Raw genomic sequence first — 16939 nt, forward strand, 5'->3', positions numbered from 1 at the left:
AGATCAGAGCAGAAATCAATGAAATAGAAACCAAAAGAACAGTAGAACAGATCAACGAAACTAGGAGCTGGTTCCTTGAAAGAATTAATAAGATTGATAAACCCCTGGCCAGACTTATCAAAAAGAAAAGAGAAATGACCCAAATAAATAGAATCATGAATGAAAGAGGAGAGATCACAACCAACACCAAAGAAATACAATTATAAGAACATACTATGAGCAACTATATGCCACCAAATTAGATAATCTGGAAGAAATGGATGCATTCCTAGAGATGTATAAACTACCAAAACTGGACCAGGAAGAAATAGAAAACCTGAACAGACTCATAACCAGTAAGGAAATTGAAGCAGTCATCAAAAATCTCCCAACAAACAAGAGCCCAGGGCCAGATGGCTTCCCAGGGGAATTCTACCAAACATTTAAAGAAAAATTAATACCTATTCTTCTGAAACTGTTCTAAAAAATAGATATGGAAGAAAAACTTCCAAATTCATTTTATGAGGCCAGCATTACATTGATCCCAAAACCAGACAAAGACCCCATCAAAAAGGAGAATTACAGACCAATATCCCTGATGAACATGGATGCAAAAATTCTCACCAAAATACTAGCCAGTAGGATCCAGCAGTGCATTAAAAGGATTATTCACCATGACCAAGTGGGATTTATTCCTCGGCTGCAAGGCTGGTTCAACATCCGCAAATCGATCAGTGTGATACAATACGTTAATAAAAGTAAGAACAAGAACTATATGATCCTCTCAATAGATACAGAAAAAGCATTTGACAAAGTGCAGCATCCTTTCTTGATTAAAACTCTTCAGAGTGTAGGGACAGAGGGTACATACCTCAATATCATAAAAGCCATCTATGAAAAACCCACAGCGAGTATCATTCTCAGTGGGGAAAAACTGAGAGCTTTTCCCTTAAGATCAGGAACATGGGAGGGATGTTCACTATCACCACAGCTATTCAACATAGTATTAGAAGTCCTAGCCTCAGCAATCAGACAACAAAAAGAAATAAAAGGCATCTGAATTGGCAAAGAAGAAGACAAACTTTCACTCTTTGCATATGATATGATACTCTGTGGAAAACCAAAAAGACTCCAGCCAAAGATTGCTAGAACTCATACAGGAATCCAGCAACATGGCAGGATATAAAATCAGTGCACAGAAATCAGTTGCATTTCTATACACTAACAATGAAACAGAAGAAAGAGAAATTAAGGAGTCGATCCCATTTATAATTGCACCCAAAACCATAACATACCTAAGAATAAACCTGACCAAAGAGGCAAAGGATCTGTCCTCAGAAAACCATAGAACACTCATGAAAGAAATTGAGGAAGACACAAAGAAATGGAAAAATGTTCCATGCTTGTGGATTGGAAGAACAAATACTGTTAAAATGTCTAAGCTACCTAGAGCAATCTACACATTCAGTGCAATCCCTATCAAAATACCATCAACTTTTTCACAGAGCTGGAACAAATAATCCTATAATTTGTATGGAACCAGACAAGACCCTGAATAGCCAGAGGAATGTTGAAAAAGAAAACCAAAGCTGGTGGCATCAGAATTCCGGACTTCAAGCTCTATTACAAAGCTGTAATCATCAAGACAGTATGGTACTGGCACAAAAACAGACACATAGATCAGTGGAACAGAATAGAGAGCCCAGAAATGGACCCTCAGCTCTATCGCCAACTAATCTTCAACAAAGCAGGAAAGAATATCCAATGGAAAAAAGACAGTCTCTTCAACAAATGGTGTTGGGAAAACTGGACAGCCACATGCAGAAGAGTGAAACTGGACCATTTTCTTACACCATACACAATAGACTCAAAATGGATGAAAGACCTAAATGTGAGACAGGAATCCATCAAAATCCTAGAGGAGAATATAGGAAGTAACCTCTTCAACATCGGCCATAGCAACTTCTTTCAAGACACACCTCCAAAGGCAAGGGGAACAAAGGCAAAAATGAACTATTGGGATTTCATCAAGATAAAAAGCTTTTGCACAGCAAAGGAAACAGTCAACAAATCCAAAAGACAACCTACGGAATGGGAGAAGATATTTGCAAATGACATATCAGATAAAGGGCTAGTATCCAAAATCTATAAAGAACTTATCTAACTCAACACCCAAAGAACAAATAATCCAATCAAGAAATGGGCAGAAGACATGAACAGACATTTCTGCAAAGGAGACATCCAAATGGCCAACAGACACATGAAGAAATGCTCAACATCCCTTGGCATCAGGGAAATACAAATCAAAAACACAATGAGATACCACCTCACAGCAGTCAGAATGGCTAAAATTAACAAGCCAGGAAACAACAGATGTTGGCGGGGATGCGGAGAAAGGGGAACCCTCCTACACTATTGGTGGGAATGCAAATTGGTACAGCTACTCTGGAAAACAGTATGGAGGTTCCTCAGAAAGTTGAAAATAGAGCTACCCTACAACCCAGCAATTGCACTACTCGGTATTTACCCCAAAGATACAAATATAATGATCCAAAGGGGCACGTGCACCCCAATGTTTATAGCAGCAATGTCCACAATAGCCAAACTATGGAAAGAACCTGGATGTCCATCAACAGCTGAATGGATAAAGAAGATGTGGTGTATGTGTAGACACACACACACACACACACACACACACACACACAAAATGGAATATTATGCAGCTATCAAAAAAAATGAAATCTTGCCATTTGCAACGACGTGGATGGAACTAGAGGGTGTTATTCTAAGCGAAATAAGTCAGAAAGACAAGTCTCCTATGATCTTACTGATACGAGAAATTTGAGAAACAAGACAGAGGATCATAGGAGAAGGGAGGGAAAAATGAAACAAGACGAAACCAGAGAGGGAGACAAACCATAAGAGACTCTTAATCTCAGGAAACAAACTGAGGGTTGCTGAAGTGGAGGGCGGTGGGAGGAATGGGGTGGCTAGGGGATGGACATTAGGGAGGGTATGTGCTATGATGAGTGCTGTGAATTGTGTAAGACTGATGAATCACAAACCTGTACCCCTGAAACAAATAATACATTATATGTTAATAAAAAAATTTTTTAATAAAAAATTAGAAAATCACATAGTCTATAAAAAAGACAACTTTTTTCATATAAGGAGTAATAATGTTTTGTGTTATTCTTAGAAATCTTGAATCATATGAATCTTATTTGAGGACATAATCCATAAAATGAATTTTTTATAAGTTTTAAGAAGTATAACAAAGTACTCCCTTCCCAGTTGCCTGCCCTCAGAGTAAAGAGTACATTTTGGTAAAATTCTTTAAATGACTAGTAAAAAACAGCAGTGATACTTCTTTGTGCTTCTGATTATTTGTTTAAACTTATCATTTTTCACAGAAAATTGAAACTCTCAAAGAGACAACAAATGTAAGTTACGTGTTTGGTAAACTCTGGCTTTACATTAGAAAGTGCTTTAAAATATCATTTCTATTTTAAGCTGTTGATTAAATTAATAAATTGCTCTACTAATAAGAGCAGTTGAGATTTTAATTTTTATAAATTTTTACAAGGGTGTTTAAGAATTTTATTATTTTCTAAAGGATATAAAGGGACTTGAATAATCCTTCTAATTAAAATTCACTTCGTGGACCATTTTACGTATTTCTGATCTTATCTGTCTTAAGATCCTTGGATAAAAGGTATCATCCATGCACAATGTATATTCTCTTTTTTATAATTAAAATATATTGTGATTCACGTTTTCTGATGTACTGGCCTTCTCACATTATATAATAGGCTACTCATAAGATTTGTATTTTGACAAGAGCAGTTTTAAAAACAGGCAAAGTAGTAGTATTCAGGCTTCACCGTATTGTGATAGGATTCTTTACTCTTCATAATTCCTTAAAAGTCTTGAATAGATATTTTAGAAATTTACACTGGGATTGTCTGCTATTGATCTAAGAATTTGGAAATTAATCAGACTCACATCTTTTTCTGTTTGAAGTGTTGAAAAACCATTTAGAATGTTATTGAGTACAAATTAACAATTTTTTGGCATTGTTTAATGATAGAATTGCTTATGATAACTTCATCTAACACTGTTAGTATATTAGAACCCACTGGAATCCAGAGAGGGTATTTCTTGTGTAGTATAAACTTAAATCCTGTACATCTGAACTGATTTTTATTTTTATTTTTATATTTTAAGCTTTAATGTCATATGACCATTTTATTTGGTGCAAGATTCTAAAATCAGTGTTCTGTTTTTATAGAGCATGGTAGAATCAATTAAACACTGCATTGTGTTGCTGCAGATTGCTAAAGTAAGTAAATTTTACTTTACTTTCATTTAATGAGATGTAAAAATTATAATGGCATTTCTCTTTAATAGCCAGGAACTTGGTTGTGAAATATGTACCTTCCTCCAATAAGTTGTATTGTGGGCTTCCTGGTACTATTGAACAACTATTGTATTAAGATATTAACCTTAGCAGCATGTGCCTGTTTTTGATAAGGTAATTTCTGATACGGTGACTGGGAAAGAGGGGAGTATTGTTTGAATGACTCACCTCTTCCTTCCTTCTTATCCATTATCACTGCTTAGAGCAAGGACATATTTTGCAAAACCTTTCACAGAAAAGTTTTTCTTAGGAGAAAAGGAATTAAATTTTAGCAAGAGTTCTTTTTCTCATCCATAATAAGGAGTATAATAAAGATATATATATTTTTAATTTTGTTGTAGTTTTTTTCTGTTACTAAACTACATTAGTGAACCGCTACTTTAAATTGCTATTCTTATTCATGCAATAATATGTATTTTGAATTACTGTGGTGCGGTAAAAATTTCATGGTTATTGTGCCTGCTTTTCTGAAAAATTTTGGTGTATTCAACTTAAATGTTGATTTGATTGCTTGATATTTTGAGGAATAAGCATTTTAGTGTTTGAAAAGAAGAATTAAAAAAAATCCCCCCCCCCATTATTTCTACTGACTGTACCTCTGTATTTCTAGCCAGTGGCTAGAAGAGGGTAGACAGGCAATTCAGTAGCCACTATTTGGAGTGATGTTTGCATGGATTTTTAATTACTGGCCTATTTTACTTATTCAGTTGCATGTATTTGTTTGCCTGATAATGGTCACTTTTTATTACCTAGTATTGTTAATGACACAATTATATAGGACAGTCTATTGGTGCTTAGATGGGAAGGATATTCGGCATATAAGTTAAAGGAGGGCAGTGTCATTTTCTTTTGAGGTTAGATTCAGTATATTAAAGTGTCAGAATTTAAGGGCTTATGTTCACTTTCTGGGTGTTTTGTTTGTTTTACCACTATGCCTGATTTCCTATATGTGTGTGTGTCTAAATTTTCATCTACTTTTGTGGATCAGAATATATTCTAAAGGGAGGATAGGGTTGGAGGCGTAAAAGAGATGGTAAGGTTTTTGTTTTTCTTGACTGAGAAATTTTATGGGTGGTTGGGTCACCTACTGTTACCCAAAAGCCTCTACAGTGTATGGATAACCAGTAAACTACACCTTGCTCAATGTGAATAGGTAGGTATTTTAGGGATTCACACTGCCTTCTCTGGAAGATTGAGGAAGTAGAAGAGCTGATAGTGTTTAGACTGGTTTGGATAACCTCTACAAGTCATTTAAGACTTTAGATAGTTGTGGCGCGCCTGGGTGGCTCAGTTGGTTAGGCGACTGCCTTCGGCTCAGGTCATGATCCTGGAGTCCCGGGATCGAGTCCCGCATCGGGCTCCCTGCTCAGCGGGGAGTCTGCTTCTCCCTCTGACCCTCCTCCCTCTCATGCTCTCTGTCTCTCATTCTCTCTCTCTCAAATAAATAAATAAAATCTTTAAAAAAAAAAAAAAAAGACTTTAGATAGTTGTAAAACAAGGCAACAAGCCTCTTTCAGTAGCTCACCTTTTAGCTACCCATCAAGAGTATTTTTGGTGTTCTACCTTTGGAATGAGTTAGAATTCAAATTATTAATACTCCTTTTTAGAAGTTTCTACTGTTTTTTTTTAAGATTTTTTTTATTTTTGAAGTAATCTCTACACTCAACATGGGGGCCTGAACTCACAACCCTGATATCAAGAGCCACGCGCTCCACTGACTGAGCCAGCCAGGCGCCCCTAGAAGTTTCTGCTATTTAGTCTATACCTCCTATCTCTCTGTTTATCTTAGCCTAGCTTGATAGACTTACATTTCAGGGTCCTTCAGAACAGGTAACATAGATTAAGTAAATGGAGTTTGGCTTTTTAATTTTTTCCAGAAGGAAGTTTTATTAAGGCTTTTATGTTCAAATACTATCCCTTAAATTATATATGTACTCTATATGAACTTTGTGTGTATCTTTAAATGTAAATCAGACCATTTCACTCGTCTGCTCAAATCCCACTAAATGGTTTCCCATCTCTCTTGGAATGCACTCTAAACTATTTACAATAACTTACATCACTTGAACCATCACTACTCTATCACCTCATCTACCCTCACTTGATCACACTACTCCAACAATATTGGCTTGTTTTCTTTTTCACAGACAGGCCAGACTTTTTCTGCTTCAGGGATTTGTATTTGCTTTCCCCGCTGCCTAGAAGGAACTTACCCCAGATTTCCAGGACTCACCCCCTCACTTTATTCAGATTTCTGCCCACATGAAATCTCTTTGAAGAGACCTTCCTGACCACTCTATCTAAAATAATCTCTAATCTCTCATTTGTGTTTTTTTCTTCATGGCCTTGCATCACTAGCCAGAATTACATGATACCTTGTTTATTGTCTTTCTACCACCTGATTTATAATCTCCTTAAGGACTTTGTCTTATTTGCCATTGTATTAGTCTGCTTGGGCTGCCCTAACAAGCCACCACAGACTGGGTGGCGTAAACAAAAGAAATTTATTTTCTCGCAGTTTTGGAAGCTAGAAATTCAAGATCAAGGTTCCTGCCAATTTGGTTTTCTGTGAGGACCCTTTTTAACTTGTAGACAGCCACCTTCTCAGTATGTCCTCTTGTGGCCTTTCATTGGTATGTGCACAAACAGAGAGAGAAGAGAGGGAGGGAGGGGGGAGGAGGAGATGGAAGGGACAGAGGGAGAGTAGGGAGAGAGAAGGTGAGGAGAGCTCTCTGATATAAGGACACTTACTAGGTCAGGGCTCCATCTTTAGGACCTTATTAAACCATAATTTACTTCATTAGAGGTCCCATCTCCAAATATAGCCATCCTGGGGGTTAGGGCTTCTTCTGAATTTGGCGGTGGTGGGTGGAGACACACAAATATTCGCTCTATAACACCACTGTATCCTCAGTGCCTAGAACAGTTGCCTGCCACATGGTAGGGGCCTGATAATTGTAAATTTTGAATGGATGTTTCTAATACATAACTTTTAATGGTTGCATAGTTTAGTGTTTCCCCTTTATGTATGATTTTTTTTATTTAGCCACCTCTCTGTTCTGCTGTTGGTAAACATGGCAGAACTTCTATCTAATACTAATGGGAATATAAATTATTAGTCATTTTGGAGGATTATTCTTCATTGACAGGTTAATAAAATATTGAAATCAGCTACTTTGAGAGATTGCCACCTGAGACATAATGGATATAAGAAGATAGCTAATTTGATATCTTTGTAGTCTGGAGTAATTTAGTATTAGCTTCTTAGAGGCAGCATGCTGTAGGTAGGATTTTAAACCCCTTCCAGTTTTGATTCTTTAATTCTCACTACCAGAAGTTCCCCTCCTGTCTAAGTGATTAATGCATTGGTTCCCAAACTTTGCTGCTCACTGGAATCACCTGAGGATCTTTAACAAGTCTTATGCCTGGCTCCCACTCCCAGACATTGTGTGGTAATTGCTGTGGGTTGTCACCTGGGCTTTGGGATTTTTAAACTCCCAGGTGGTTGTAATATGCAGCAAAGTTTGGGCATCACTTGGTTAGTGGGATTTTCAGGTAAGTTCTGTTAGTTCAGAAGACTTCATTCTTTGTACCATAGATAGAGACAGTTGGCGTTTCATGAGAAACTGCAGAGGAAGGTGGGGGAGATGGAAGAGAGCAGAAATAATCTGGGAGGCCCCTACATCTGAGGACTTGACCAGTTCCTTATCAAGATTAGGTGATAAGACCTATATGCCACAACTCAGATAAGCAAGTGAAATTAATAATGTATTTTATTTAACCCAGTATATCCAAAATCATTTCAACATAAGCAATGTAAAAATTCATTAATGAGAAACTTCATTGTCTTTTTTTTTTTGTACTAAGTTTTCAGTATCTTGGGTGTATTTTTTACTTTGAACAGCCACATTTCAAGTGCTTAATAGCCACATGTGACTAGTAGCTCCCAAACTGGACAGTACAGGTCTAGGTTATCCTTTCAAAGTAGATTGTATATTTAAGTTGTCTTTGGATCGCACATTCTCTCCCCAGAACGTTTTCCTTCATAAGAGTTTTTGTTTTCATAAGTATTTTTAAATTCTTCATTAGACTTTTAAGAAAACAGGTTTACTGATATTAATTTACATATCATAAAATTCACTCATTTAAAGTGTACATTTCAATGGTTTTTGGTATATTTACAAAGTTGTACAATCATCACTATAATCAAATTATAGTACATTTTTATCACCACAGGAAGAAATGTTGTACCTATTAAGCAGTCATTCCCTGTTCCTCTTTCCCTTGCTATCCTTGCCCCTGTTCTTCCTCCAATCCCTGGCATCCACTGATCTGTTTCTAGATTTGCCTATTCTGGACATTTCGTGTAATTAGGATCCCACAGTATGTGGTCTTTTGTGACTGGCTTCTTTCACTTAGCATAATGTTTTTAAGGCTCATTCATATGGTAGCATGTATCAGGACTTAATTCCTTTTCATTTCTGAAGAATAGTTTATTGAATGGATATCCCACATTTTGTTTATTCATCAGTTGATGAACATTTGGGTTGTTTCCTTTTTTTTTTTTTTTTTTTGGCTATTATGAATAATGCCACAATGAATGTGTACATTATAATGGTTTTGTGTGGAGGTATATTTCCATTTCTTTTAACTTATGCATGGAAGTGGCATTAACAGGGTCATACAGTAACTCTGTGTCTTTTTTAGAAATTGCTAAACTACTTTTCAAAGCACCTACACCATTTTACATTCTCACAGTGTGTTACAATTCCATTTTCTCCACATCCTTACCAATATTTGTGATTCTCCTTTTTTTTTTTTTTTTTTTTAGTGGCTTACAACAGCACTCCTTTATAAGCTCACAGTTCTGTAGATCAGACTCTTAAAGTGACTGGGCTGGGTTCTATGCTTAAGGATATCACAGGGCCCAAATTAAGGTTCTAGACAGGTTGAACTATCTGTGGAGGCTCTGGGAAAGAATCCACTTCCAGGCTTATTCAGGTTGTTAGCAGAATTCAGATCCTTGTTGTAGGACCAAGGTCCCCATTTCCTTGCTAGTTGTTGGCTAAAACTTGGTGTCAGCAACTAAACGCCTCTCTCTGGTCCTTGCACCAGATAGACTCCCTCTCTCTGCAAAGCCAGCAGTGGCACATCATATCCTTCTCATGGTTCACATTTCTGACCTTCTCTTCCGCCACCAGGCAGGGAAAGCTCTCTACTTTTAACGGCTCATGAAATTAGATCAGATCCACCTGAATAATGTTTCTATCTTACGGTCAGCGCTAAATATCATATGATTTCACTTATGTGGAATCTGAAAAACAAAACAAATGAACAAACAAAAACAGAAACAGACCCATAAATGGAGAGAACAGCTGGTGGTTGCCAGAGAGGAGGGGAAATGAGGGGAGTAGGCAAAATGGGGGAAGGGGAGTGGGAGGTATAGGCTTCTGGTTATGGAATGAGTAAGTCATGGGGATGAAAGGTACAGTACAGGGAATGTACTCAATGGTATTGTAATAGTATGGTGACAAATGGTAGTTGCACTTGTGGTAAGCAAGTAAAAAAAAAGTATAGACTTGTCGAATCACTGTGTTGTACACCTGAAACTAATGTAACATTGTCAACTATACTTCAGTTAAATAAATAAATAATCCACAGAACTTGTGAATATGATGAGATCACGCTTGTGATTGTCTTTTTGGTTGTAGCCATTCTCTTGATATCTTGCAGTTTTCATTTGCATTTCCCTAAGGAATAGTAATGTTGAGTATCTTTTCACATACTTATTAGCCATTCATATATCTTCAGAGAAATGTCTTTTCAAATCTTTGCTCATTTTTTAGTTGGGTTCTTTTTAATCTTGTTGAGTTGTAGGTTCTAAATACAAATCCTTATCAGATATGATCTGCATATTTTTCTTCAAGTTTGTAGGTTGTCTTTTCACTTTCTTGATAGCATCTTGAGAAACATGCATATTTTTATTTTTGATGAAATCCTGTTTATCAGATAAATCTTCTATTGTTTGTGCCTTTGGTGGCTTATCTGAGAAGTCATTGCCTAATCCTAGATCACAAAGATTTATTCCTGTGTTTTGAGTTTGAAGTTTTAGCTCATATTTGCATTCATCTTTGTGGTGTGAGGTAGGGGTCTAAATTTATTTTTCTGCATGTGGCTATCCAGTCATCCCAGCCTCATTTGTTGAATCTCATCAGACTTGAATTAGCATGTTTATTTTTTGTTGCATATAATTAGTAAGTGTATTGGTCCATAATTAGGGAGCTTTTACTGGACTGCATTGCCTTATTAGAAAGATGAGGATAGGGGTGCCTGGGTGGCTCAGTCGTTAAGCGTCTGCCTTTGGCTCAGGTCATGATCTCAGAGTCCTGGGATCGAGTCCGGCATCGGGCTCCCTGCTCCTTGGGAGCCTGCTTCTCCCTCTGCCTTTCTCTCTCGCTCTGTCTCTCATGAATAAAAAAAAAAAAAAGTTTGTGACATTTCCATGACCTAGTCGTAGAAGTCACATATAGTCACTTCTGCTGTACTTACTGGTAGAGACCATCACAAAGGCCCACCTAGGTTCTAGGGTAAGGGACATGAACACTGCCTCTTTTGGGGGCCATTTCTGGGAAATTTAATCTATCACATGTTATGTAATATTTCTTTCCAAGAAATCCTTTGGAAAAATCAATTTAATATTTAGAAATTAATAGGGGAAGGCCAGAATTAAGTTAAAATGTCATCTACGCAAGAAACTTTCTCAATTTATTTTCAACTGTCTCTATTAAGAATTAACTGAAACTTTGGATGTTCTAAATATATAGTTAATTTTGCAAATAGGGGGAAACCCCATCATGAATTACACAGTTAACAAAATGCAGTTATTCTCAAGGACCCAGTGTATTCATAGCTACATTTTATTAGAGCAAAGGATCCAAAGCAAAATCAGCAAAGGGAAAAGGCACGTGGGGCAAAATCCAGAGGAAACCAGCACAAACTTCCAAGTGTCTTCTCCCAGTAGACTCACATAGAATGTGCTTACTTCCTCCAGCAACAAATTGTGACAACATATGTGAAATTTGGGGGCACCTGGGTGGCTCAGTTGGTTAAGCCTCTGCCTTCTGCTCGGGTCATGATCTAAGAGTCCTGGGATCAAGCCCCACATGGGTTCTCTGCTCATGGGGGAGTCTGCTTAGCCCTCTCCCTCTGCCACTTCTCCCCCCCCTTGTGCTCTCTCCCTCCCTCTCTCTGCCTCAAATAAATAAATAAAATCTTAAAAAAAAAAAAAAAAGTAAAATTCTGTCTACCGGGGGGAAGCTCATTGAAGACTCAACACCCTCAGTTTTTGTTGGGGCCTTGTCATATAAGCACTCTCTAGCTAGGACTTACCAAGATTCCAGACTCCCAGAAGGAAAGCTGGTTGTTAGCATAAACCATATTATTAAACAGTTTAGGCACAGTGAGCCACTCTTATCAGATAGAGTGGTGGGGACCCTCCCAAAATTCAAGTTCCTAATCATTAGCCAAAGGCCAATTTTGCAGGCAGATAGGCCTGCTATGTTAATGCTTTTCTGTACCTGCACTTAAAAATATATATATGTTCCCAAATCTTCAGTTGCTCTTGGTTGACCCTTCAATGTGTAGATTTCTGAGTAAACTCAGTGGTTAAAGAAAAATTTATAGATATAAATAAGATACAACTTGGCCATTATGGTTTTTTTTTTTAAGATTTTATTTATTTGACAGAGAGAGACACAGCAAGAGAGGGAACACAAGCAGGGGGAGTGGGAGAGGGAGAAGCAGCCTTCTCGCGGAGCAGGGAGCCCGATGCAGGCCTCGATTCCAGGACCCTGGGATCATGACCTGAGCCTGAGCCGAAGGCAGACGCTTAACGACTGAGCCACCCAGGCACCCCGGCCATTATGTTCAAAACCAAGACCAAATATTGGTTTCTGTTAAAACTTTAAAACTTCCTGATAGTATGGAGCTAGAACTTTAAACATAATACAAATAGGTGGATTATAATTACAGAAATGAATATGTGTTGATAACTTTCCACCACCTTCTTCCTGAAGTGTACATCTTTGGAGAAGCAAGGCAAAATAGCATATTAAGAACATGAGTTCTGAAGCCAGACTAATGGAATCCTGGCTCCCCACCCTCTATCTGTCTCAATTTTCTCATATGTCCAGTAGGAAAAATAATAGTATCTACTTTATCGAGTTGTTGGTGGAATAATTAATGCAAAATATTTGTCAGGCAGTTAAGTGCTAATTCCTATGTCATTGCATGGATCAGTGATTACATTTACTTAAACAAAAATCAAACCATCTATTGAGAAAAGTATAATTCTGGGGCCTGCAGCCAGAACATGGGAAATAGTGTCTCTTCCAAGATTTTAAGGGTATATGATTCTTACACCTTTAAAATGCAGTGAGAGTTTGGGAGTTGTGGGTAGTTGGCATAATTTACTATGAAATTAAACCCAGAAATATTCAGGGTCTTCAATCCTAAATTAGTATATCTGCTGTTAATAGTTGATACTGATATACCTACACAGTTCCATAAGATATTCATAATGAATTTAATTAAACTGCCTATATAAAAAAACAATTGCCATGCTGTTGGTGGTGGTAGTTGTGTAGCCATTGATAGAATTACGTTTGGCTAGCAATGTACAGATGGAATTATAATCTCAATAGAAACCGAGAAATAGTTTTCTAACATTGTTACTAGTAGAATAAGCTTTCATAATAGGGAAGAAAGTACACAAGGACTTACTTAAATAAAAGAATGAAGTTAATATTTTTAACATTTTTCCTTAAGGACCAGTGTAATGCGGAGAAGCACGCAGATGGAATTATAGTAAGTTTAATCTAATCTTTTTGTTTCCCTTTACTTCTGCAGAGCATTATAACCAGTCATGTCAGGAGAAGCCTGAACTTCTACTCATTTTTCAACACAAATTCCTCTTTTTCACCTACTCACTGCTTTTTGTTGTTGACTCTTGCAATTTTCCTTAAGCTTCTAAAATTGGCCATCTTTCAGTAATCATTTGCAGGGAAAATGTTAAAATTTTTCTAAGTGTTGGTTCAGATTGAATCACTTTGCATGTGTTAACATGAAGGGTTAATCATGGTGTGAAAATACAGCTTTTATGACTAAGGCATAACTCACAATGCTACATTTCTTGTCAAACTTCTTTTTTTCTCAGATGAAAGCAGAAGGGGAGGGATTCAATATTGAAACATATCTTAATCTATTTAATATTGTGTATTGGTTTCTATTTTTTAGATTTTGTGTGTTAACTATCATTGCTACTGTGGTATATACTGTGTTTTTTTTTTTTTTTTTTAAAGATTTTATTTATTTATTTGAGACAGAGAGAATGAGAGAGAGCACATGAGAGGGGGGAGGGTCAGAGGGAGAAGCAGACTCCCTGCCGAGCAGGGAGCCCGATGCGGGACTCCATCCAGGGACTCCAGGATCATGACCTGAGCCAAAGGCAGTCGCTTAACTAACTGAGCCACCCAGGCGCCCCTATACTGTGTTTTTATTAGAACAAATTGCAGCATGAATTCTTTCATTTACAGCCATTTTCTTATTCTTTCCTCCTCCTCAGCTTTTTACTCTTCCCTTAGATTCAACTTCTCCTTTAAAAAGAAAAGAAAATTTTATTGTTGGTGTTTCCCATCTGGAAATAAAAGTTAGAATTTGAAGATTTGTAGTTGAAGTGACCCTGTTTTTATGGTAAACTGAGTGACTTCTGTTTAGACTGTATTTCTAAAGCAGGAGGCAGCCCCTTTTTTTGTCCCAAGACTTTAAAGATGCCACCTTGTCTGAGATCTGGAAACTTCAAAATCTTCAAAACCATCTCATGATTATACTTGAAAGGATAAGCATGTTATCTTTGTATTTGGTTTAAAATGAAAAAAAGTTAAATATCGATGTTGTTTGCATATTTCTTAAGAAGCCAGAGATAAGAGAAGCATTTTTAGAATTTGGATTAAAGACGTTGGAATTTTTATCTGTCTTTTCACAGTGCGAGTTCAGAATTTGAGCCATGGTGATAATACAATTATGTGATCTGAATACAATGTAATATAATGTAGTATCTCTTCCTGAGCTATCAGTTAAGATTGTAAACCTCATGGAAAAGGATTATATATGTTGTCTAGCATGTCATGGTCTCCAAAGATCCTAAGGAAAATCATGTTGGCAATTATTTTTATCTCTCTTTCCTCAAAACAAAATTAGTTACTTTTTATTATGTTAAAAAATCGGCAGTTTTATAAAGCATACCAAAAATGTTTGGTCATTTGCAATTAAAAACATCTAGAAAGTTTACACTTACAAAAAATCTAAACCTGTAGAAAACAACCATACTTGAATCATTTGATCAGGACTATAGCATTTTTCCTTAAGAGTTTTTATTTTTTTAAAAAGAAAGGAAGCGTTCATGATTTAAATCTTATATCCACACAGCTAGAACCTGGCTCTGCTACTCAATAGCTGTGATCTTAGGCAGGTTATTTGACCTTTGAGCCTTAGTTTCCTCAACTTTAAAGAAAGGTGGCTAGATCTACCTCAGAACATTGTTGTAAGGTACAGGATGAGCACAGAATCAATAAATGGTAGTTATACATAAATGCATGCATATATCATTTATATTTTGCAGAATGTTATTAATGGTACAACTGTGGTTAGAGCTAAGGATTATCATTTATTTGTGCTTCTGAAGTTCTGCATATTCATTTTCAAAGCAAGGTGTAGAATGTAATTTGACATATTTTAGCCTGAAATTGATTGAACAAAGACTGTAGATAAGTATGGAGTAGTTATATTTTCTATTAACAACAAGCAGCAAAAGATATCTGGTACTTTATTTATTTATTTATTTATTTATTTATTTATTTTTAAGATTTTTTTTATTTATTTATTTGAGAGAGAGAGAATGAGAGACAGCATGAGAGGGAGGAGGGTCAGAGGGAGAAGCAGACTCCCTGCTGAGCAGGAAGCCCAATGCGGGACTTGATCCCGGGACTCCAGGATCATGACCTGAGCCGAAGGCAGTCGCTTAACCAACTGAGCCACCCAGGCGCCCCGATATCTGGTACTTTAAATATACATGCAAAAATCTAAAAGATTAGACAAGCTTAATCTTCAGAACATTTCATCTGGAAAACAAAAGATTACATTCAAAAGATAGAATTCTACTGGTCCCTTTTTCCGAAGTTATTTCTTATTCTCTTCAGTAATTTTTCTTATATAAAAGGTAAGGATAAGGAGGTGACATACTCTCCTTCCCATGGATCAATATTAATGGTGGGATTTTGCCTTTGTAAAGCACTTGGAGTTCTTTGGAGAAAACCATTAGGTAAAAACAAGGAATTTATTCTAAGAACAGCTGCAGGACTTGTTGAGACATTTGTTTAGTTATCATATCCTGGTCCAGTATCTAAAGATAGAATCATAAAGTAATAACCAAAAAGCCCCTAGAGAACATATAATCCAGACATTTCTTATTTTACAGACTGGGAAAGTGAGGACCACAGTAGATAAAAGACTTGCCAAATCCTTGGTAGAATAAGGATTCTAAGGAATTAAAATTCCTAGTCTGTCTTATCTGTGCTCTTCCCAGTACTTCAAAACCTTCCCTACTTCATTTTATTAGGGTTTTTATTATTAGTGATTGTTTTCAGGGTCTCTTCTCGAAGTGTCCTTTATTTTCCTGTTAAAATATTTATAGTCAGTAGACTACCGTCGTGACGAGCATCAGAATTCTTGTGCTCAAATCAGTTGATTTAAGAGATCTGATTTAGGGGCGCCTGGGTGGCTCAGTCATTGGGCATCTGCCTTTGGCTCGGGTTGTGGTCCCGGGGTCCTGTGATCGAGCCCCACGTCGGTCTCCCTGCCAGCAGGAAGCCTGCTTCTCCCTCTCCCACTCCCCCTGCTTGTGTTCCCTCTCTCGCTGTGTCGTCTCTCTCTGTCAAATAAATAAATAAAATCTTAAAAAAAAAAAAAAAGATCCGATTTAGCGATTTTTAATATTTATGCAGAGAGGGGCTTTAAGAAAAAAAATTTTGAATTAAATGAGAATGCTATAAAAACTTTCCCCTTAACTCAGTTTCCATTGCTAGGGGCTTCTAAATTTTTATGAGTACTTTTGGGGCTCATTCATCAGTAAAGTATTTCTCTTCTAAATCTGTTTCAGTATTTTCTGTTATAAGCCTCCCCAAATATATATTTGAAGTTTTCTGGATCAAGGAAAACTCTATAAAGAACTGAAAATTTTATTTCTTGGGTTTTATGCTGGTATAGTGTTCGAAATGATCTAAACTTTACTCTGGCAAAGACCTTAGTTTAAAGCTACCCTCCTCCAAGTAAAAAAGCATCAGTAGGGGCGCCTGGGTGGCTCAGTCGTTAAGTGTCTGCCTTCGGCTCAGGTCACGATCCCGGGGTCCTGGGATCGAGCCCCATGTCGGGCTCCCTGCCCCGCGGGAAGCCTGCTTCTCCCTCTCCTGCTCCCCCTGCTTGTGT

General features: G+C 37.1%; 1 protein-coding gene across 6 annotated transcripts in view; it reads left to right on the forward strand.

Moving 5' to 3' along the window:
• OSBPL9 (oxysterol binding protein like 9) overlaps window positions 1-16939 on the forward strand; it is a 175429-nt gene that overhangs the window by 126841 nt on the left and 31649 nt on the right. For 5 of the 6 annotated variants that reach the window (XM_081816910.1, XM_081816907.1, XM_081816908.1 and 2 more), the window contains 3 exons: window positions 3393-3422; window positions 4271-4321; window positions 13226-13264. In XM_081816910.1, coding sequence (XP_081673036.1) covers window positions 3393-3422; window positions 4271-4321; window positions 13226-13264 — 120 coding nt within the window. The remainder of the gene's footprint in view (window positions 1-3392; window positions 3423-4270; window positions 4322-13225; window positions 13265-16939) is intronic. The other variant, XM_081816906.1, reaches the window with a different exon arrangement.

This window comes from Leptonychotes weddellii, chromosome 4 (assembly GCF_054177405.1).
Source record: "Leptonychotes weddellii isolate Sample4059 chromosome 4, ASM5417740v2, whole genome shotgun sequence".
NCBI lineage: Eukaryota > Metazoa > Chordata > Mammalia > Carnivora > Phocidae > Leptonychotes > Leptonychotes weddellii.